Below are 24,328 nucleotides of genomic sequence, written 5' to 3' on the forward strand. Positions count from 1 at the left end.
AAACGAATTTATCGAGATAAATTTGAAAAAAAATTGCAGCAACTAATCAAACTGGAATACTAAAACCATTTTCTATAATATCCTGTTTTAATTACTTTTGTTACTAAATGTATTTTTTTGTTTGTTTTATGTTCTTCGTTGTGTGTGTCTGTTTTCTCCGTCTGGTCTTTGTCCCTTGATTACATTTTTGATTTCCGCTAGAAACTTGGCACCCTTGATTACTCTTACTTATCTCTGTTAGTTTTCATTTTAGTAATAATTTAAAATATATCATTTGTGTTTGCTTCATTGTAAAAAATAGCTTTTTTAAAAGAGATTGTCATGAACACTTTCTTTGATAAGCGCAATTTAGTTTATTTTCATTTTTTTAATTCCGTTTGCACGGCATTATCGGAACAGATGTCAGTAATTATTTACTTCGAACAAATACATAAATCCTGAGCATTCGCTACAAAGTTAATAAAGATTATAATTAAATGCTGCAAAAATCTGTTAAGTTTAGAATACATAGACGTATGTTGAATGAACGATACTGCAAATTAACGAGATGTATTATTCTAGTAAGTTCATATTAGATGCCGCTAACAGATGTGCATATTATAAGAGCGTAAAAGTGAAATACCAATTTATCATTAAAAGCTGGTCATTGACAATGGCGGTTCTGACATTGTTGTTGTCTTTAATAATACTAGTTTTAGCCCTTGAGGGAACGACGCCGATTTCACTGAAACAAGGAAAACTGGTAAATATTGAAATTCCACTATTATAAAATCATATTATTAAGATATTATCATTGCATTTTATTTTTTATGTTTGAATTTGATTGTATTTCATTCCTTTTAAAGAATCATTCTATTCCCTGCTTTCCATGTATTTAACATCACGTAGGAGCCTTTTAATGTTATCTCAATTTTGTCTTATTTGTATTTTTGTATTGTTACATCTAAATTGCAGCATTTTTCATCAACGGATCCTTGTGTTCAAAGCTTGCTAAATACAGTTGGACAATTTTCAAGTTGAAAAAAAACATGTATTATATTCATTTCTCCTGTTTTGTTTTAATGAGTAATCAATGGAACCAAGATTCTCGCGGATATCAAAAGAATGTAATCCAGGACAAAGACCAAACATGGAAAACAGACATACAATAAATAACGTAAAGTAACTAAAATTATACATACAAGTAAACGAGAAACTCGGGCTCTACTAATAACTGGGAGTATGGACCAGATGTACCGGTAGGATAAGCGTCCTCTGCTTTTCTAGAAACACCCGTCGAGTTGACCATAACAAGTCAAGTCCGGGGTAGACGAAAGAGGTAAAGCAAATTATGAAACGTTGAACAAATCAGTTTTCATGTTGCAGACGGATACACCGTAACGTAAATAGGCTATGTTTTAATGTTTTTTTGCTTATCGTTGATTTTCAAACGCTTGATGAATTACAAATCAACTACAACCTGTGAATCCTGAGAAATCGCTTGTTTTAATGAGATGATTTATTCTTATTCAAGGCGTCTTGAAAATGACCAAAGTACACCACTTTTCTGAATTTAGACAAAAAGGAATAAAGAAAAATATCAAAACAGCAATCTCACGATCTTTTTTTTTTTATTTCACCTTTCATTACCTGTACAACTGTATCTGATTAGATAAGTTTATGACGTGCATGTCACACGTATATCTATATAATCGGTATTTTTGTATTTAATAGCAACTGGGTCGATGACACTGCTAGTGGGCCAAAGGTCTCCGAGGGTATTAACCAATTCAGTAGTCAGACTGTTTGACCCCGAATTATATTAAATTTCATTCATTACATTTATCACAATTTGAAGTATGACAAATTTAAAAATACAAAAAAAAATGAAGAGGCTTCATTTCTTGTATTGAAGAGGTTAGAAACTCTCTTGTTGAAAAATTAGGCTTCCTGTTTCGATATTTTGGTATTGAGTAATTCTTGTATGCAATTAATAATTGGATTTATATCTCTCTATATTAAGTATATAATGTTAAATCAATAGTCGTAGAAGGTCGATGATCATATGGTCAATTCATTTTGCTTACCTGTTGTTTTGGTCCAATATAAAAAAGGACGGAAGATATATAAAATACTAGGAATTTTATGAAGATACAGTGCATATCCATATGCTCATTGTATTTATTAAAACTACATACAGTAATCAGATTATAAATGATAACTTTGCTGTTATATGTTAACGTGTTGAAATAGACTAAAAAAACGAGGTCAAATTTAAGATTTGTTAATTAATCAATTTAATGAATACAATTGGTGTGTTTACATTGCAATCCTCAAAATCCGTTTTGTTTTGTTTTGTTTTGTTTGTTTTGTTTTGTTTTGTTTCTTTTGTTTTGTTTTGTTTGTCGTTTTGTTTTTGTCCCGCATATTTATACTAAGTGTTGATTTTATGGATGATTTCACTTAATCAAATTCATCCCACCTGGACAAAGAGTCCATGGGACTTATTGTCATCATTATGCATTCGTCGTCGTTTTCTGGAAAGTACACAGTGACATTGTTGTGGTTTGTAAAAGATAATAGATGCAATGCCTCCAAAAGTCAAGAAAAGTCTAGATTATATACTGCCTCTTTATGTTTTGGAAACAGTGCCTTTAGTGCACCAAAAAGATTAATTATGTGGTGTTTGCTTATAACTTGATAACTGGTGGATTGATCCTTAATCAAGGTAACAAAAATACTAAGGTATCTAACGGTACAAATTGCATGACAATTTATTGCCACATGGCCATTGAAAAGTAAAACAGAACTTTTCATATCAAGTGAGCGAGTCGGGCTCTCCAGAGCCTTTTGTTAATATTTACCAATCCATAATAATCCTAGAAACATGTAGAACTAAGTCTCTAGTAAAGTATTTTGTAAAGTCAACAATCTTTTTGGTTCAATATCTCAATATATAATTTGTTCAGTTGTACATATGTAATGTTATAGCGTATATATCAATACAATATTAATGTAACAATGTAATAAACAAGGTGCATTCTAAATGAAATCAGAGCTATTACTAAATGCATGATACGAACATGTTTTTGGTACCAGAAAATCTAACAAATGGTAGAAATACCAATATACGTGGCCTTTATATAATGTAGTCGTGAAGTAAACAAACAAAGGACAATTATCAATTTACGAATCATATGTTATGTGCGACACTGTCAATTAACGAGTTTCAGATTTGGGAAAGGCAGATAAAACATTTGGAATATGAATTGTGTCTGTACATTGATATTCTTTTTTTCTAAAAATGGCTTCTATATGGGTTATTTCGACAACCTGTAACAATGTTAAAGCATATCAAACATTTCAGTCAAGTTAAAACTTCTTTAAAATGTAAATGCATAGTAGTTTAAAGTCAATACTAAACTTATCGATTTGGTTTCGAAAAAATTAATACAGTTAAGTAAGAAAGTGAATTTGAATTTCCTCTGCTTAATTTAAACTTTTTAACCCGGTATGTAAATAATTTAGATAGATATTACATACAATAAGGGCATAACCTGTTTAGGTTTAAACTATTCTGGAGTGAATATGTCAGTTAACTGCTAGAAGTCTTTTGTTTATGCATTTGTGTAATGCATTATCAGTTTATTTATGTTTTAACAGGGGACTCAGACCTTTTTGAACTAAGTTGGGATGTGTTTAATTGTGTAATAATTTTTTCCACAGTGGTCAGATTTAAAAGGTAAAAGGTTGTGATCACGCCAAAGTACTCTAACCATGCCGCATTTTTGCGCCCCTCTCAAGTCAGGAATATCTGGTGTCTGTTTGTATTATTTCATCTTCATTTTCAGATTTACTTTTTAAAAAATCTTACGTGTATTGGGGGCAACTATATCGCCTAACCTGTGTACACAGGCAAATATTTTTCACGTGAAATTTATGTTAATCGAGTTTCACAGGAAATTCATGTAAAAGTCACATGAAATTAACATGATCTTCATGTGAAATTCACTAAACACGAATTTCATGTGAACATTTAGTGTGAATTTCACATGAAGGCTCCATTCACCCGAATTGCATGTGAACTCTGTCACTTAGATACTTTGCTCAATCAGGTGAAAATCGTGTGGAATTCGTGTGAAAATCATGTGAAATAATTTTGCCTGTGCATAACATTGATCTGGGGCCAACTGCAGCCTGGTCAGTGGTGTTAAGGTTTCCTCGTCATTCATTGAAGATCCATGAGAAGCCTTGAGCTAACATTTTTCATTTTCCGATGGAGTTGTCTCTTTGACATATTCACCATATCCATTCTCGATATATTTGTTTCATGAATAAAGGATCTAGGTACATTGTCCATCAATACAGGACTGCGGGATTTTTTGCTCATACGAAAGATTGGTTTCCTTTTCAATTTTTTTCAGCTTTAATACCTCCTTTATGCATACCAAATTTCAGTCATTTCGCATCACGACATTTCATGCAGGTTATCGGTTCATAAGTACAATTAGCGGCTATTTATATTTTATTTGAATATGTCTGGCTATATTGCCATTGTTGTTAACATGGAAACCTTTCTAGCCAGCGTCACTTTGATTCAAATGATGTTTACAGCTGTAGAAAACATGTATATACCCCTCTACTCTTGTTGCAATAGTCTAATGCCGTTGAAGCCCATTTATCAATAAATGACTAAATTGGGGCATTGTAACTGATTAATAAAAAAATATGTTTTCCCTGTCTTTTTTCTACTTACCAGACAATCACTGATGACTACAATTTATTATAAACGATTTATATATATATATATATATATACCGTTAATTGTAAGTTAATTATAGCTTTGATAAAAGACCCTCTTTTATGTATTTTCATCCAGACTCCTTATCAGTTGCTTATGTGAGCCTTTGATTAAGGTACAATCACCCACAGCGTACGCGATTCAGCTTCTGAATCTGTTTTGATCTCGAACTTTGTGAGTTTTATGCTCGTGAAGTTTTGTGAGTTTTATGTTTATATAGTTTTATGAGTTTTATGCTGAGAAAGGATATCAGTTATCCGAAATATTCAATTTAAATTTTACCATCTCCAGGTGATGTTAAACATATTTAGATTTAATTATATATCAGCCATTTAAATTTTAATTTAATGATATTTTCCTTATCAAGTCCCTTTTACAAAGAATAATTCAATGTGCCATTCTTTAGGCGTGGCACAATCACAAATCTTTCTAACAAATGTCTACGGAATTACTAAAATTATTTAATTCATCTATGAATTAATTGAATATGAGTGAAACATTGATCAATGTAATACATACATTTGTAGCAGTACGAGGGTTTCTTTTTACTTCTTTAATCCTGCCCTGTTTTATACTATTAGCGCATTGGAAATGGTTGTTTCACAATAAGCTGTTTTGTACGATGATTTGGTCTTCTTTTATACGATGATTCTTTATTTCGCCGATTATTTATTTACCAGGGCAATGTGAAGATTAATGTTATTTTATAGCTGGATCTGCAAAATGTACCACCAAACCTCTTTCAAAACTTTTAACTTCTATACTCACAACTGTCAAAGAGGGTCTACAGTCCTACCACAACACTTGTTACTCCCGTAGTGGTATTAATTCAATGTGGATCCTGAAAAATTCAAAAGATCTTTTGGAGACAATCAGTTCAAGACTATTATCTGAATATAATAGCATTAAAACCTATTATTTTTCAACACTGTATACTTCTATTCCCCATACTCAGTTAAAATCCGACTTAAAAACATTATACATCGTTGTATTTTCCAAAAAAGATGGTACACCTAGATACAAATATATAGTTCTTGGTAGATATTCCTCATACTTTGTAAGAAATAATTCCAAATCATCTTCCGAATATACAGAGGAAGATGTTTACAAAATGCTGGAATTTTTAATCGACAACATATATGTCCAGTGTGGTGGACGTGTTTTTCAACAAACGGTCGGCATTCCAATGGGAACAAATTGTGCTCCTTTACTAGCTGACCTGTTCCTTCACTCTTATGAGGCTGACTTTATAGCTGATCTGATCAGAAAGAAAGAATATTGTTTGGCTAGATCCTGCAATCTCAGTTTCCGCTATATAGATGACGTGTTATCTTTAAACAATCCTAATTTCGGGGATTTGATACATCGCATCTACCCAAAAGAACTTGAGATAAAAGATACTTCATATCTTGACCTACACTTAGAAATCGATGGTAAAGGAAAACTATTGACCAAACTTTACGACAAACGTGATGACTTTTCATTCAGAATTGTCAACTTTCCTTTCATCTGTGGCAACATTCCTTCGGCTCCTTAACTCATACGTTATGCCAGAGCTTGCCGAAACTACGCGGACTTTTTGTATCGCGCTAGAACTCTACCAAATAGGCTTCTGGAACAGGGTTATGTTGCTACAAGATTGAAGTCATCACTAGAGAAGTTTTACGGTCGTCATCATGAACTCGTGGATCGTTATGGTGTATCCATCATCACCATGAAAACTGATTTATTCAACGAGTCATAGTTTTCCTTTCCTCGTTTGTCTACCCGGACTTGATTTTTTATGAGCAACTCGGCGGGTGTTTCTAGAAAAGCAGAAGACGCTTACCTTACCGGTGCACGTGGTCCATGCTCCCAGTTTTTAGTGGAGTCCGAGTTGCTCATTTACTTTTGTTACTTTGTATGTATGATTTTAGTTACTTTATGTTCTTTGTTGTGTATGTCTGTTTTCCATGTCTGGTCTTTGTCCCAGGATTACATTATTTTGATTACCGCTATAACCTTGGTTCCCTTGATTACTCTTTCTTCATTTAATACAATATTCGAGAAATTCATGTATGAAACGGTAAATTTAAAGATTTATTTTTAGAACAGAAATGAGATCTAAAATACTAATTTGTCAAATTAAAAGGTACATGACCAGGAATTCAAAAAACCGTGTAGTCAATAGTTATTCTTAATTATTTAACTATAACATTTTAACAGAAAATCACGTGTTATAAAAAAAAAACTATATAAACACGAACAATATGTTGCTTCATGGGAGAAAACCCAGAACAAATGTTGATTTCCTCCATGATACAAAACTTCGAAAATTGTTCAATTCGTTTACACACCGATATAATCATAATGGCATTGTAAAACCAAATTAAACTATTTGGAAGATAACATGATAGTTATGACTCAAAATGTAAAACATCGGCGTAAAACTGGAATCTTCGGGAAAAATGGGATATTCGAAGAACAAACATCCCCACTGTGATTACATAATCCTTTTTTTAGAAAGTCTAATGTAATAAATTGTCTTTATTGCAGAAGCCAGGATGTGTCCCCAGTAATCCAAATATAAGATGTATTTGGTTTAATGATGAGTGCAAAAGCAATGATGCAAACTGTCCCAAAGGTTTGTAAGCGGTTGAAAAATATATGTAATGAAAATTATTATATTCATTATCCACAAAAAATAACGGAAGTACATTTTAAAAACGTTTAAACAGAAAACAGAGACGATCATTATACAGAATGTAACGACACGATAAAACAAACAAAGCGAAATAAATGATATGTATAAAACTGGAGATGAGAAAAACAAAACGTCGAACAAACCGGTGGTGTAATTAGGTGCCCCGGAAAGGTAAGTGAGTCCTGTTGCGTCAGTTGCAGCCATCACATAGTGAGAAAAACATGGCACTAGCTGTTAGAACAGTTCTTCGGGAACCAGTTCTGCTGAAATAGTCAGAAGAACTGTTAGAACGGTTCTTCGGGAACCGGTTCAGCAGAAATAGTCAGAAGAGCTGTTCTTTCAGCAGTTTGTATTTAAGATATTGTAAACATTATTTGTATTGCTACAACATAAACTTACTTAACCTTTTTATAAGCTTTTCATGTTTAATAATCTTTTTTTATATTTCAGAAATTTGATTAATTTATATTTATCAACCAGTCTTATAAATGTTCCTTATTTCAATAAACGTTCATCAGAAGTTTAAGATTTGTAATTTTCCTTATTCTACTATAAAAAATATCATTTCCAAATGTGTATGTTCTGAGATAGGTGGTAATCAAACACAATGTTGCTATTTTATTTGCAAAAAAAAGGCTGATTGAAAAAAGCATCTGGCAACAGTACATGTAATCAACAGACAAATCTAAGCTTGAACTTGTTAACAAGCTTATTGACGTATTCTATTATAGTAAAATCTTAAATATATAGTAAAATGTTGATTAGAAAGGCTTTGTAAGATAACCAAAGAGAGTAAACCTTTGAAGTTTGAAAGTCAAATCGTTTCAGATTGGACTTCAGAGCAGTGTTTGCACTTCTAAATGGAAGAAAATAATTCTCTTAATCATTTCTTTCTAGGAAATAAAATAAAGAACTTGTCTAACTAACTAACAATGGGGTTTGTCGTGTTTTTTTATGTATGAAATGATGAACACAATTACACAAAAAATGTTTTAATTCACAGACCTTTTTTGTCGCAGGAAAACCTAAATGTCCCCTATAGTATTAAACTGTACCATATGATATGTGCAAATAAGAATTTACCTATTTTCTATTTAATATAAGAATTGAATTATCTTCCTTAGGTATAGGTATAGTCTTTCTACATGAAATAAAATAGACAGTATGTCTCATGATTACAAGAAAAAAACTAAACTTTAATTTCAGGTCAGATATGTTGTGGGCATACGTGTGGAACAACATGTAGTATTCCAGGTAAGAACAAATCATTGTCTTGTTCCTTAACTTCATGTTTTAACTATTGTCAACTTTTATAATCACATTTTAATACATAATTTACTTATATTTTTCACATTTAGTATCAAGATCTACGATAGTAAACATTGTATTCAACAAATTATTGGGTTTAGACGAATGTCATGTATGGAGCTTGATAAAAGAAACTGCTATTATTTATATATATATATATATATATATATATATATATATATATAAAACGTCTCAGAATGTGACGACTCTATTCACTACACTGCTCCATCGGATCAAATTGATACAGGGAAGATAATATAAACATACAGAAAGGTCTGAAAAATTCCCAACGATGTTAGAACTGCCAAATATGCGATGCAAATTTTTTGTTGTTCCCTCAGCGGGATTCGAACTTGTACCGCTGTGAGATCTGTGGCAACACCGCCTGCACAAAGTCCAGTGCCCTAGACCACTCGGCAAGCTAGGCTATATATATACATTAGCATTGTTTTGTATCGCTGTATTGTTTTATTAATATATTGTTCTTCTCTTTACAGTGTGCGATCAACCGAAATCTGTGATTTCTTGTTAAATTGACCCACCTAGAACGAAATCTCTATGGTATTATGATAAGAACAAGATGAAATGTCGCAAATTCAAAGCTGATGAATGCAGCGGAAATAACAACAATTTCTCATCACGAAAAAGTTGTAACAAAGTCAAAGCAACTTGTGGTAAATGGGGTATATTCAAACCATCTTTAGGAGTTCATGGGATTGGTGCATTTACGGGAAAATAATTCTAATACTCCCCTTCACAATAAGACGCTTCACTATCCACGCTATGCGAATGAGTTTCAAAAACACCATTGATTGCGTATATGATCTTAAATTCGGGTTAAACGATATTACCATTGCCTCAAACAAATGGACCATCCATAGGCATTAGAATCCACATGCATTACCAAAATGTAATAAAAGTAAACATGTCCGTGTTTAAGTTTTTTCTTTGACAATATCCTAAGAAAGGCTTCCAAAATACTAAGATATAGCAGTGAACATGATTACATATCATTGTATTACGTTGATTGATATGTGTAAATGTATATAGTATTCAACTAACGAAATATTAATTAATACATATAATTACATAATGGTGCATTTATTGCTTATGGTGTTCAGAAACATACAATAATTGTATACTGATTCTGCATATATTTAAAATATAACACACATGATGTTATTACAATGCAGCGTTAACGTTTTTCACGGAACCGTTTTAAAACTGAACAAACATGTTTCAGCATAACTTTGTTTCATTTTCGAACACATTTGTTACGTGATATATTTAAAGTCACCCGTTATTGTCGTTACAGTTTGTCTTTTGCCTAAAGTTCCTGGTCCATGCAGAGGTTCTTTCCAAAGATTCTTCTATAACTCTCTGACCGACAAATGTGAACAATTTATCTACGGTGGATGCAAAGGAAACAAGAATAACTTTAAAACTTTACGAAAGTGTAAAAGGAGATGTGGTTAGTATTTTGACACTCAATAATTGAGATTTCGTCTGATAAAATTTATATCAATGAATTGATTTGATTCATTTATATCAGGAGTTTACTTGATCGATAAATATTGCCAATACATACGTATAAGTATAAAAAAATGCATTTTTTATGAAGCATTTCAAAAATGAGGGTTAATAAAATTCAATATGTTTAGATAGATGTAAGCATATATTCTAAGCGCTTGGCGTTTCTATCAATGTTTCAGGTGAACACCCACCAAGACCACCGACCCCACCATCTTTAAGTAGGTAACTTTTTTATAATTCTATCGTCTTCAGATGTTTGGCATGTGGAATCGATAAGCTCATATCGTTTGAAAAAGCAATGACTAATGCCACTCTTAAACATTTTTTTCATGTCTCTTAATGTCATGTTCTACTCTTTTGTTTGAGGAGATTTTATCAAGATTAGCTTTATTCATTTTTGAAAATTGCTATTTATAAAATATAAATCACTTTTATGTTTCTGACAAATCGAGTTTTTACATATCTATTGATTGCTTTTTTGTAATTGCTTTTAAAAAAGGTACACCATTTAGTATATTAGCACATTACAGAAGTGATAAGTGTTACTGTTGTATTCGAGTTAAAACTTCAAAAAGGATGGGACAATGGTAACAGTCACTTATCAAAGATCAGAGTATATTTACTCATAAAATAGGGCAATGAATCGTCAGAATAAGAGAAACAACCATTGAAATGAAGAGAACTAAAATCGGGATTTTAATAAAAAAATAATTCAATAATAACAAGCAGACAAAATTACGACACACATATCGATCGAATATCAATTAAATTAGAACGCACATAGAAAGAAGGGTAAATGAGAACCCGTACTCTTCTAAAAACATGGAGCATGGATTGCTTGTATCGCTGGAGTAACTGACCTCTGCTTTATTGGAGACACCTGACAGGCTGATCGTCAAATATCACATTCGATGAAGACGAAAGAAGAAATTCAGTGATACACAGTGAAATAAAGCAAATTTAAAATCTTTAACAATTTTTACCATCCAGGCCTTGACCACAACTCAAATGCAAGTTCTGAATTTGCAAACATTAGCTTCTACATTTCAGAGTGTCAAAAAGGAATACCACTAGAAATAACATGTGGTTTAGGACCCGGAAGTAAATCATGCCCTACAGGATATTATTGTGTGTTTCACCGTCGTAGTAGTGCCGGTTTTTGTTGTCAAGTCCGTAGGTATACACTTATTCATTATCACAAACATTGAATGATGCTATTTTTAAAGAGGAACAAAGAAGCATATTTCGATATTAATGATGAAAGTCAAGTTTTATCAAAATTAACATTGATTGAGTAGTGAGAGGAATGTGATATACATTACATTCTAGCTGGTAATGTGACAGAAAATACAGTTTTATTTTATAAAGAATGCAAAAATGACACATCACATTTCTAACGTCAATTGAAAATGGCAAAGTCTCAAAACTATTTTCGAATTATAATGTTTTGGGTAATTTTTCCTTAAACTTCACACTTATACATTTGTAGCATGTAAATATGGAAGCCCACATAAAACACTGTCTTGTGGAATGGTTGTTGGATCAAATAAGTGTCCAAAATGGTACTACTGTGAGGCCCATCCGGCTGATCAATACTTCGCATGTTGTCCAAACGGTATTTATTTTTAAGATCTTTTTCGCACTTGCAAGATTTTCCCCCATGTATATTAATGTAGGTACATGCTTATAAAGATTCTAATTTAAGAAACCGTATTCCACAGTAAGCTTAAAAAGTGTTTTTGTATTATCAAATACTAATTGCCTTCATAAATATTTTTTATAGTTATAATATAGATCATGTGCACAATATAAATGACACTACAAATACCAATTACAATGTTCATTTCAAAACGGAATTTACATTGTATATTATTAAAAAGGACCCGGTAACAAACCTGGTATTTGCCCCGTCCCTACTGGAGCTGGAGCATGTGTTGAACGATGCAGTAAAGACGGTGACTGTATAGGGACACAGAAATGTTGCTCTAATGGATGTGGACATACTTGTACTAATGCTGTTCCGGAGACAAAACCCGGTTTCTGTCCAATATTACCACCTGGTACTGTAGGATATTGTGCTGAATTGTGCTCTGGAGATGGTAGTTGTCCAGGGATACAAAAATGTTGCTCAAATGGATGTGGTCACGTATGTTCTCAGCCTACTGGAGGAGTAACTCCCCCGCGTAAGTATTTTGATAAACACTTAAGTACGTATCCTTCTAAGAATCGGGCAAAATTTGTATAAGGTGTGTCACATGAAGTAAAAAACACTGATATTTGTTTTTGTATGAACCAAGTATTTATACCTGATAACCTCCAGAAAAAAAAAAACATCTAAGTTTTTTTGTGAACCTTGCATTTTTAAAATATTGATAAACTAATTTTCCGCACTTTTTTCCTTTAATAAGCAGTCTAAAAATATCTACGTCACAGTTACGTCAAGATAAATTAGAAAAGCTTTTTAGTTGCTTTCTAGATGTATTGAATATTTTTAGGCAACAAAAAGACCAAATACTAAATTGAGAATTACCATATGCCAACCATTACCTGAACCTTAAACAGAATGGCACTTAGGCATAGTAGCAGTGTAAACTAAGGTTAGCGGCAAAGTAAATTCCTTTACACTACAGGCAGCATATGCGGATTTGTTTGTATGTTTTCAATTGTAACTTAACTTTTTTTCCGTATATTATGTAACGGATTTCTATTCATGTATGCTTTTTAATCACGCTTAAAATATTTTCAACTAAATAGTTTTTTCAAACAGCATGTGATGTTGGATTTCCTCTGCTGAAAAATGGAGACTTAGTATTTTGTGGTAAACATCCAAACATTCAGGTCTGTCCAAAGGGATACCTTTGTAATGGTGTAACCTGTTGTCAACGTAAGCTTATTTTTAAAACACTCTCAGTTTCGTAAAAGCTCTCATAAATGTAGTGGTGTATAGATGCATGTTTTATTTCCATAGTCTGTTGTTAATTTGTAAAGACCTAATGCCTATAATTGCACACAGTATATTTTCGGTGGAAACACTGAAGATTTAAGCATAAACGATACATTCATTTCAAACAAACAATAAAAAACAAATCAAATGTCCAACAACATTAGAACAATAAAATGAAACTTTAAAAAATAAGACACCAGTGGTTTAAATAAAGATTTTTAATAGTAAACATATTAAAAAAAAAAATTGTTTGCATTTCACATTATAAGTACTATGGTTAAATAATACATCTGGTGATGAACAATATATCATTGTAAAGGTTTACGACATTCAATATCATTATATTTCTCAGAGGTGTGCAAGTTCGGTCAAGCATTGAAAGGAGTGGTTTGTGGAAGAGGCCCAGGACGAAAAGATTGTCCTAAAGGTTATACCTGTAACATTTCACCCACTGATGAATACGCTGTCTGCTGTCCAACAAGTAAGTACAAGCAATTAAATCTAGACAATAAAACGAAACTATGCAATCAAAGAATGGGACAATCTAAAAGATATCACTCTCCGGATGCGCCGTGTTTGATAAATATCAACAGCAATTAGTAAATTAAAGAAAACTTTTAAAAATGAAAACAAATGTATGTGATTTGAACTGAAAGAAATACACAGTCAATAAACAAGTACACTAATTATTAACTGATTTCAATAAAAAAACAAAACGATTAATAGTTTCATTAGGTTAAAACAAGAAATTTTGAATAACAAATGAAAGTTTTGCGCTGGTTCTCACAGACTAACTTCACATTAATTACCACTAACACTTTTAATAATTTTGACTTATACTATTGGGAGTGTTTACACAACACAATGTAAAATATTTATTTTTAAACTAATATTCTTCGATGTTTGAAAGTAGAACTTTTATTTCATTATTTTGAATTCTTCAATACATTTATATTGTACTCATTGGGGAAGTTTAGCTCGGTTTCGGGCTCGATATACCGTTTCCCTGTTAAATAATTTTAGGACTTCGAATGTACGAATTCTTTCTTTTACCCAGGTCTAAATTTTTATTAGTTTAAGTTGTGTCTTTAACTATATTAGGTCTATTCGTATACGCAAAAGCCTGTTAACATATATATACTAGGTACTAGGTGGTCAATACACAGTTTCTCTTGTATTTCTCTTTGGGCCTATCTTCAACACCAACTTACCCCACTGATTGATGTCTGAAAATTGGCAGCAATTTTCTATACATGAATGACTTTATTTCTCAGAATTATTAAAGGAATTCAATTGGTGTAATATTGACCTTGCAATGGACTCTGGAAGGAGGCTACATACAAATGTTTCATATCTGCAACTCCCTCTCCACCACTTGATGGACCATAACAAAATAATAATTTTATGTCAATGTGGACAGATGATTCTGAGTTAAGCTCAAGCCTACATCAACATTACATCACTGATAATAAGTAACTCACAATACAAGAAATCATCTAAAGCTGCATAACAAATATAAAACCGTAGGAAATATTTCTTAGTTATAACAGATAAAACATTACACAACTTAAGTACAATACAATAAAGACAGACATTTGATAAACAGGAAGAGGATATATTACTGAGTTGAAATATGATAAATCCCATTGAACTAAAGCTTAAACCTAATTTGAAATAAGTACTCTGGACAGTTGAGCTGACATAAAAATTCTTGGGCAGAAGTAAGCATATCCAAGAAGTAAGCATGCATGGAATAAAGTGAAACGAACCCATCCCCATTCATTTCTTTAAGGGGGCATAACAAAAACAATTGAAAACATGATTACAGCAGATCAATGCCCTCTATAGTAATGTTGGAATGAAATGGCACGGTGGATGAGGTTAGAAGTAATATAACAAAGTACATCATCAGTCTTACCTGCTAATTCTATCAATGAAAAATTTCCATGTAGTCGACCATTACTCCTGAAAAGTTAAATTTGATAGTTAAAAGCAATGAATTGATTATCTATCTGTAGATTCAAATATACTTGGGTACATTTCAAGCTTTGCAAACTTAATAAAACTACTGATTTTGTTTTTATTTCTTGCATTTTTGCATATTTCCTTCAAGAATTCACATTTCTAAAAACACAATTTTCAAGATATTGACTGAAAACTATTTTAAAAAAAGTCATTTTTCCTCTTTTCAAGGGCAATAACTCTTACAAGGAGTCTGAAGACTTTTGTAGTCCTAATTATATGGATCATTTCAGCTATTGAAAGAATTTGGATAAACCTAACGGTTTTGGAGATATATGTGAAAAACTACTGTCTGACCCCTATGTCCTATTTTTAGTAACGGCGGCCATGTTTTTCGACAAATCAAAAATCCCCACTTTAGTTCTATGCAGTATACCCCAAGGAACATTCATATCAAGTTTGGTGCCAATTGGTCAAGTAGTGTCAGAGGAGAAAATTGGAACCATACTCAGAAACAAAAACATGAATTAAAGTCTTTTACAAGGAAACTGGTTTCTGAAATGTGTTGTCTTACAAACACTGTAAGAGTGATTCAATATGCAACCACTCTAATCAAAACGATGTCAATGTTTAAGGACAAACATAAATTTTACTGAAGCAAGTGCACTTAACTGAAGTTTGATGGGGCATTTCAGAAAATCAAGCATCTATGAAACACATGGTAACTTTGACAGCCCACCATTTTAAAAATAAATGAGTTAACTCCGTGTCCCAGAATTATCCCTGCTTACCTCTAGATTTGCAGTTTACAAGTCCGAATGGACTTAACTGAATACAAACCTTGCCACTGTATATCTCAAAGAAACTTGAATGCACTGATAAATCTGCTTTCTTGTACTTCGAATGGAACAATTTCAACACATCCTTGGCTGTACAAGGTACACAGTAATTAATTATAATGTACAAACTTTCATGCCAGTTTTTGAATAGAATCATTTCATCATTAATACTACATTATTATTAATGGATATTGTCATACTGATCCTATATTACAGGATTTATAGAATGAATATTGGGAAATATGGTCATATAGCACGAGCTTGACAGAGCCATATGTATACTACCATATACTCATGCAATTTTTTCATGTATAGTAAATTTTTTAAATGCTTTTTTGTCACCCATGAAATCATGAATTTGATGTTACATTGCACATTTTAATGCACACTTTCTGTGATAATTGTTAAGGTGCCATACAACAAATTCAATATATTTTGGGATTGGATTGAGGTTAGGAGTATTGGCTAGATGCGGAGGCAAGTATGGCTGATGAGATCAAATAACAAGATTGATATAAAAACACCTCTTTCATGACCCATTCAATGGCTTCATATCATCAGTCAGAACAAAATACCAAAATTGCAATTAATGTAAGTTGTAACATACAGTTTATCTGTGTTCCTATCTGATTTTATTTATGCCTTGAACTTACCTGCTAAACAGTATATACCCTTGGAACAGTCTTGCTGTCCTTTGAAAGAAAAGTCGCCACCCATGGTCTGAAAATATTGTCAATTTCAATCAAGTGTTTGTCTCTTTTCTGTGTTTTTTTTCTTAGTTTTTAAATAAAATTACAGGAATCTACTAAACTGAAAGGCACATGAGTGACTTTAAGGTAACACAATCTATAATACAAAGCAAAATAATATAGCCTAGACATTTTTTCTCATGATGTAAGTACATGTTCATTCTGTAAATTAGTTGAACTGCTAAAACTTAACGTTGATCTTACTTAAAAACCAAATATCAACTCATTATCTAAAACCACTAATAATATACTTCTAAGGGCAAGCTCGATATGACTGCAAAAGTTGAAACCCTGAACAGCTGGGACAGCTGGAAAGTAGACACACCATTGAAGCTTAATACATCTTCAAGTTTTGATTGCGAATTGACTTTTAAGAAGAATCAGTGTCCGCTTTCTGTTCCTTATTTCATAAATGGTTTCAGTCATAACCTGAAAAATCAATGCCAACCAACCTTTGGGAATATGAAACCTCGCAGCAGAATTTATAAGAGATTTATTACTCTATTTTTGTGTAAAGAACAACAACATTGCCATACAATATTTCACCCAAATCTCATATTTACATGTACATATATAACTATGAACACACAAAGCACCTAAAGTTTCAAATACTGTATTTCGTCATTGAAAGCAAACTTATGTTTTTCAACAATGCTCTTTGTTTTGTAGTAAATAAATGACCGAACACAGTGTACCTTCAATATTATACCTGAAACTAAACTAAACTTTTTCTCATGTACATGTATGAACCTTTATATTCAATAAAATTCATGACACTATACTTATAGAATAACAAACCAACCTAAACTATTTATTTACCAAATTTACATTTTGGCAAATGGGGACTGAAACAACTGCAGCTGAAAATAGAATGTATATAATGTCTCTCTGGAAAGGGGGACAACTCAACTATGAAACTTGGAAATGAGAGAAAAAATTGTATTTATTATTATTATTAAAAAATATTTTTAATAATTACAAAAATTTTAATTGACATAGCCAAACTAATATATTAAAGCATGTTAAAAATAACAAGGCAAGAATGGTAGTAAAATAGTAAGGCATTAAAACACATGTAAGCATGTTATCAAAACAGGAAAAAAACATTTAACCATACGTAAGCATGATATCAAAACGGGGAAACATTTAACCATACGTAAGCATGGTATCAAAATGGGAATACATTTCACCAAACGTAAGCATGGTATCAAGAAGGAAAACATTTAACCATACGTAAGCATGGTATCAAAAAGGAAAACATTCAACCATACGTAAGCATGGTATCAAAAAGAAAAGCATTAAACCATACGTAAGCATGGTATCAAAATGGGAAGGTAATTAGCCGTACATAAGCATGGTACAAAACGAGAAAATAAACCATACGTAAGCATGATATCGAAATGGAAAGGCATAAATCCATACGTGAGCATGGCATCAAAAAGGGAAGCATTTAACCATATGTAAGCATGGTATCAAAATGGGAATACATTTCACCATACGTAAGCATGGTATCAAAAAGGAAAACATTTAACCATACGGAAGCATGGTATCAAAAGGGGAAAACATTTAACCATACGTAAGCATGGTATCAAAAAGGAAAACATTCAACCATACGTAAGCATGGTATCAAAAAGAAAAGCATTAAACCATACGTAAGCATGGTATCAAAATGGGAAGGTAATTAGCCGTACATAAGCATGGTACAAAACGAGAAAATAAACCATACGTAAGCATGATATCGAAATGGAAAGGCATAAATCCATACGTGAGCATGGCATCAAAAAGGGAAGCATTTAACCATATGTAAGCATGGTATCAAAATGGGAATACATTTCACCATACGTAAGCATGGTATCAAAATGGGAATACATTTAACCATACGGAAGCATGGTATCAAAAGGGGAAAACATTTAACCATACGTAAGCATGGTATCAAAAAGGAAAACATTCAACAATACGTACGCATGGTATCAAAAAGAAAAGCATTAAACCATACGTAAACATGGTATCAAAATGGGAAGGTAATTAGCCGTACGTAAGCATGATATCGAAATAGAAAGGCATACATCCATACGTGAGCATAGCATCAAAAAGGGAAGCATTTTTAAAAATTATTAGCAAGGTTTCAAAAAGAGAAATATACAACATGAGTACACATGAAAAACGAAAACATTAAAGTATAGATAAACATCAAAATAAAGATCATTGGTCAGTAACTACACATGGAAATAATAAACAATATAAGTACCCTAAAGCACTGACAACATGGTGAGTGGTGGGTAGGATGGCAAAAATTTAAAAGAAAACACTAATTAGGATGACCTCAATAAATAGCCTGTTAACTGAACAAGAAACTGCAAAACTGATGACGTATCCCTGACTTGCCCCACTTGACCTATTACCTAATTACGAAACAGCCTCTGGGGTTATTGAATAAACAGCTGGTTGTAGATAATTATTATTCCATTTGCTAGTAGTAAAGTTAATATCCTGATATCAAGACAGTTATTGTTTTGACAACTTATTCTAAATAATATATTGATATACACTTTAAACCCAGGCAAAACTATTGGAAGCGAAGGAAGCCTAGCATCCCCTGTCAAGACCTGCATTATTAATGGACGATTAAGATATCAAGGTTATCATGTGTACTGACAAGTTTTTTTACTTCTCCTTGTCTTTAAACTGAGTTGTGGGAAAACTATGGTACTACTGCTTGTGGCACTGGTTTGCCAAATGATATAATGTGTCCAACATTGGAAAATTGTCATTAATCATTAGCAAAATTTGTTGTTCAATGACCAGCATTTTTTTACCGTTTCCAGAGAATGGTTCTAGGGATAGATTCACGAGCCAAACAGAGCGAGGAATGATAGGCAGACTGGATAGAAGACACAACCTTAACCAAATCTTCTTTGGCTACACCAATAAGAAACTTATCTAGTTTTTAACCAATATTTGTTAAATATCTTACATGTGTTTTCCCACTTCCTGTCTGACCATAGGCAAAACATGTTGACATTCCTCCATCAAATATACTTTCTACTAAAGACTTGGCAGTGAATCTGAAAGGAAGTATAACAGGCTCCTTAGCTATGTACATGTTCAGTGAAAGCTGTGTCAACTAAACACTTTCAGACTATAGAATTTGTACAATTTAGATAGGTGTTTAGACAGGATCAAAATATATTGTTTATGGCATGGTGGTTGTTCAGAACATATCTGCATTAGACTAGTGCTGATTTCAAGACAAGTTTCACTTAATACACAACAACATTCAAATGATATAAGTATTCTTACTAAATATATTGAGATGGAATCTATCTTTGTGGAAACCCACTGTGGTAAAAATCCTGTACATCAGCCACACTCAATTTATCAGGAAAAACTCATTACAGCTGAGACACAAAATATTCATGCACAAAATCATTGATTTGACCTTCAGGTCTAAGTTCAAGGTCAAAGATCATCAACCATGGTACATGACAAATTGTCTTGAGCTGACCTACCCTAATGCCAAATATTAAAGACAAATAAGAGGCTCAAAAGAGCCTGAATCACTCACCTGGTAAACCATGCCATTTTATATAATTATTTATTTATAAGCATAATATTAATGAAATATATACAAATTCAACAACTTTGATTTCCTTGGAACACTGGAAAAATCACTAAAAGTGGATTTTCAGGGTTTTTTTAATTCTTCCACAGATTTCTCCCTCTTCTCCCTTTCATTACATAATTAGTGTGACGTGGCTTGTTACATTTATAGCAGGAATATTTTGATTTGCATTCTGATGCATTGTGATTTACGACGCAATTAAAACATATCATTTTCTGTTTGATTCTAGCTTAACGTTTCTCGCCAGTGTCATATCCAGTCCATTCAGATGGGTGATGGGTTCCAACAAAACATACACTTGACCCATAACTTATCATGGTGAATTTATATACCATAAAATCATGTCATAATCTCCAAGCGTTTAGAAAAAAAAATTCAGCAAAACAGTGATTTCAGTGAACTTAGTTTAGTTCAAGGCCCGGTAAATCATCAGAGCAAAACGAAAATTAAACTTAACCTGTAACATATCATGGTGAACTTATAGACCAAAAATCATGTCATTATCGTTTAGATAAAGAAAGGAAAAAGTCCTGAAATCTCAAGATGGACTGACGGATGCAGTGTGGGAAACCAACGCTCGCCAGCTCGCCAAATACGAGATGTGTATTTTGACGAGTTCTCATTAGCTTACGCTTGTCAGTTTGGCGACCATCATTTTTTAGGCAAGTTCCAAGGAAATTAACCAGCCAACATGGTTATTTAGTAAACATCCCTTAACATCATACATTAAAAATATGTTCCCTACATTTTAAGAAGTGTAGCTTGAATATGTCAAGTGAATTTGGGCAAGTCCCGACAGTTTAAAAAATAGAGCTTCAAATCGGAAATGTGCTGTATGTGACTTCGAGTATAGTTGAATTTATATTTGGCTAGCAAGATCAATATTCCACTAGCCAGAATGGCAAGTTGGGGAAAAAAATGATTTCCCATACTGTGGACGGGTCAAAAACATTATACCCCTCGAAACTTCGTTGCGAGGGGTATAAAAATCATGTCCATATCTGCAAGTGTTTCAAAAGTGTCTGCAAAACTGAAAATGGACTAAAGATAGACTGATGGACGATTCAAAAACATTATACCCTCCACAACTTTGTTGCGTGGGGTATAATAAATTCGGTAATTTCACTCTTGGACTTTCTCAAAATGTTACAACTTTGATATCAATACGCCAATATCAGAATCTAAAATTCATGTTGAAAATATCGATAAATTATGAGAAACATCTAGATAATAAATAGGATAATCAATTGGTGAATAACCAAAATATTGAATGCTTGAAAATTTAACTTGTGTGTGGAAAAAGTTGCTCACACTCATTAAATATAGGCATTCTTCGGCACTAATGTTAATACTTTGGTTGTTCACTTTTTCCAATTAATTATACTATTTGGAATTTTTACTGATCCAACCTCTTTTTACTGAAAAAGTGTTTCACCTCAAAGTTAAATGAAATGTAGAAGGAATGTAATTAATTGTGATTTATTTTAATTTAAGTTTCTGGGCAATAGTATTATTCTTCAAATAATATGCAATGATCTCCATTTATGAACTCTTTTGGAAATGATTTTTGCAATACATAGCTTTAAATGATAAAATGTAAATCAAAAATCCTTGGGTGAATCAGATGGTTGCACTGAAAGTACTGGGTTATATGTTGATAGTTAAGATAATATCTAGCCATCATTAGAGTAACATTGGAAGTTATTCAGGACTTATTTTCACTGAAGACATGATGAAAATGTAGTGTTTGTGCTGCAGTTGATCTTTTTTCTATTCCTATAAACAAACCTAGAAGGTATACGTGAAAAATGAAGTTAAAAAAACACAATTTTTGTTACCCTTCACTCATTTTCAAGAAATAAACAAGAGGCTCCTAGGACCCTGAATCGCTCACTTGGTTAAATGTTTGCCTTTCGAGGGCAATGACTCTAACAGTTGTCCGACAATTTTGACTCCATGAAGACTTTGGTAGGACTTATCATTAGAATCATTTCATCAACTGAAAGTTTCATTCTATCTATTATAGTTTTCAAGATATTGGCGTTATGATAAGAATCATTTCAACAAATTTGAAAGATATTGACTAAACCTAACCATTTTGGAGATATATGCAAATAATTACTATCTGACCCCTATGTTCAATTTTTAGTAACAGCTGCAATGTTTTTTTTAACAGATCAAAAATCCAAACAGTCAATTTGTTTAGGATACCCTTAAAAAACCAAAAAACTTCCATTGAATTCTGTATTGCAGTTTCTGAGGAGAAGATTTTTGAAAGTAATAACATCAAAAACAGCAAAAAAACCTCCAAAAAGGGCAATAACTCCAACATGGGTCAACAGATCATCACCAAAATTTGACCACAGATAGAACTCATCATTCTGAACACTTTTAACATGTCAGAATTTGGCTAAACCTAACAGTTTTGAATATATAAGCAAAAACTGCTGTCTGACCTCTATGTTCTATTTTTAGTAATGGTGGCCATGTTTTTTGACATATCAAGAATCGAAACCATCATTTTGTGCAGGATACACTTAGAAACAATCATGTCAAGTTTCATCCAAATCCATTCAGTAGTTTCAGCGGAGAAGATGTTTGAAGAATTGTTAACGACGACGGATGCCAAGTGATGGCAATAGCTCACTTGGCCTATGGTCAGGTGAGGTAAAAAAGACATTTAGAACACCATTACAATCAAAGGTACAATAAAGAAAAACAATAGGATCTGAAGAGGTCAAAGGTCGAAAGTCTAATCCTGCTCTGTATTCCCTGAAATCAAATAATAAAGAATTACTGACAAGAGGTCATGTGTGATGGAATTATGGTGACAACTTTCAGAAATCTTTTTTTGCCCATTTTTTTTTTTTGCCAAATGCATCAATGTCACATACAAGTAGAATTTACAGTTATTATAAATGCAGCATTCAATATATCTTGTTACAGTAGAATACGCAGGAAGTTGATATTTTCTTCCTTTTGTGGTACTCCAGTAAACACCAGTCCTAAAGGCAAGTACTGGCAATGTCTGTGTCCCATGCTTATACACATATTTCAAAATAAAACGCCTTACCAAAATAAATAAATATCTAAATGCACACTATATGTAAATGAACCAAATTATATTTTTGAGTTTAAGTAAAAATACTAAATTAATAATAAACAATGAATTGGGACATTCAAAACAGGAAGATGAAATATTATGGAGGGTGGAGTTAGGTAAGGTATTACACAACTCAAACACTAGTTTTTGCGTGAAGTATAGTCTTCTTAAATGAGACGTCTTACAAATGCTCTGAATACATGTCATGGTTATTAAGTAGTACTTTAATGTGTACTTATTCTATATTCACGCTGAATATAAGGACGTGAAAATAAAAACACACAAATTTTTACCCCTCAAAAATGTATTGCTATTCCTAAATATGGTATAGGCTAAAAACCACTAATTCCACTTCCCATAGGCTTCTATGCTAATTTCACAATATTCAATGGCTTCTCTGGACTTTACCTTAACTTTAACCTGCAGATGACTATATATCAGCATGATTCTACATATGTCAGCTCACAATCCTCAGAATGGCATGTGGGGTTAGCAGACTTGCAGTGCAGTACTGGTCACCGGAAGTGAAGGGTCTATAAATAGCATGGGAAATCCAAGTGTTTTCACAAGATAGGGGTATATTTAAAAATCATTATGGAGATTAGGCTTCACATCACAAGAAGCAAAATGCACCTATAAAATGTACAGAAATGTTTTTCCTTTCAGAAACTGTTTCAATTTTTTAAATAAGATGAGAACTTTTTTCACAGCACTATGAGGAACAGGGGTAATTTCTGCGTAGGACTATTTTTGCGTACGTTCCAAATGCTCATTGGTTGAATTGGTGGTCTGTAACCTATACTCT

The 24,328-nt window shown here is 32.5% G+C and overlaps 2 protein-coding genes across 2 annotated transcripts; both read left to right on the forward strand.

Annotated features, from left to right (window-relative positions):
- Positions 1-589: 589 nt before the first annotated feature.
- Positions 590-9,339, forward strand: LOC148620598 (omwaprin-b-like). The gene is made up of 4 exons (XM_088574279.1): positions 590-742; positions 7,316-7,403; positions 8,670-8,717; positions 9,269-9,339. The coding sequence occupies exons 1-4, from the start codon at positions 653-655 to the stop codon at positions 9,301-9,303; spliced, it is 261 nt and encodes an 86-aa protein (XP_088430405.1). The 5' UTR covers positions 590-652; the 3' UTR covers positions 9,304-9,339.
- LOC148620599 (uncharacterized) lies at positions 9,324-13,867 on the forward strand. The gene is made up of 7 exons (XM_088574274.1): positions 9,324-9,445; positions 10,087-10,242; positions 11,355-11,477; positions 11,794-11,919; positions 12,185-12,487; positions 13,072-13,188; positions 13,601-13,867. The coding sequence occupies exons 1-7, from the start codon at positions 9,352-9,354 to the stop codon at positions 13,846-13,848; spliced, it is 1,167 nt and encodes a 388-aa protein (XP_088430400.1). The 5' UTR covers positions 9,324-9,351; the 3' UTR covers positions 13,849-13,867.
- Positions 13,868-24,328: the final 10,461 nt, after the last annotated feature.

The sequence above is a fragment of the Perna viridis genome, chromosome 3 (assembly GCF_037379345.1).
Source record: "Perna viridis isolate PV_CMFRI_1.1 ecotype Kerala chromosome 3, ASM3737934v1, whole genome shotgun sequence".
NCBI lineage: Eukaryota > Metazoa > Mollusca > Bivalvia > Mytilida > Mytilidae > Perna > Perna viridis.

Excerpts from the sequence above, each read along its gene's own strand:
- LOC148620598 (XM_088574279.1), top strand. The coding sequence starts at position 653 with ATGGCGGTTCTGACATTGTTGTTGTCTTTAATAATACTAGTTTTAGCC. Across the intron at positions 743-7,315 it reads CACTGAAACAAGGAAAACTG|AAGCCAGGATGTGTCCCCAG; the intron begins GTAAATATTGAA and ends TCTTTATTGCAG. Across the intron at positions 7,404-8,669 it reads TGATGCAAACTGTCCCAAAG|GTCAGATATGTTGTGGGCAT; the intron begins GTTTGTAAGCGG and ends CTTTAATTTCAG.
- LOC148620599 (XM_088574274.1), top strand. The coding sequence starts at position 9,352 with ATGAAATGTCGCAAATTCAAAGCTGATGAATGCAGCGGAAATAACAAC. Across the intron at positions 11,478-11,793 it reads CGGTTTTTGTTGTCAAGTCC|CATGTAAATATGGAAGCCCA; the intron begins GTAGGTATACAC and ends ATACATTTGTAG. Across the intron at positions 13,189-13,600 it reads TGGTGTAACCTGTTGTCAAC|AGGTGTGCAAGTTCGGTCAA; the intron begins GTAAGCTTATTT and ends TATATTTCTCAG.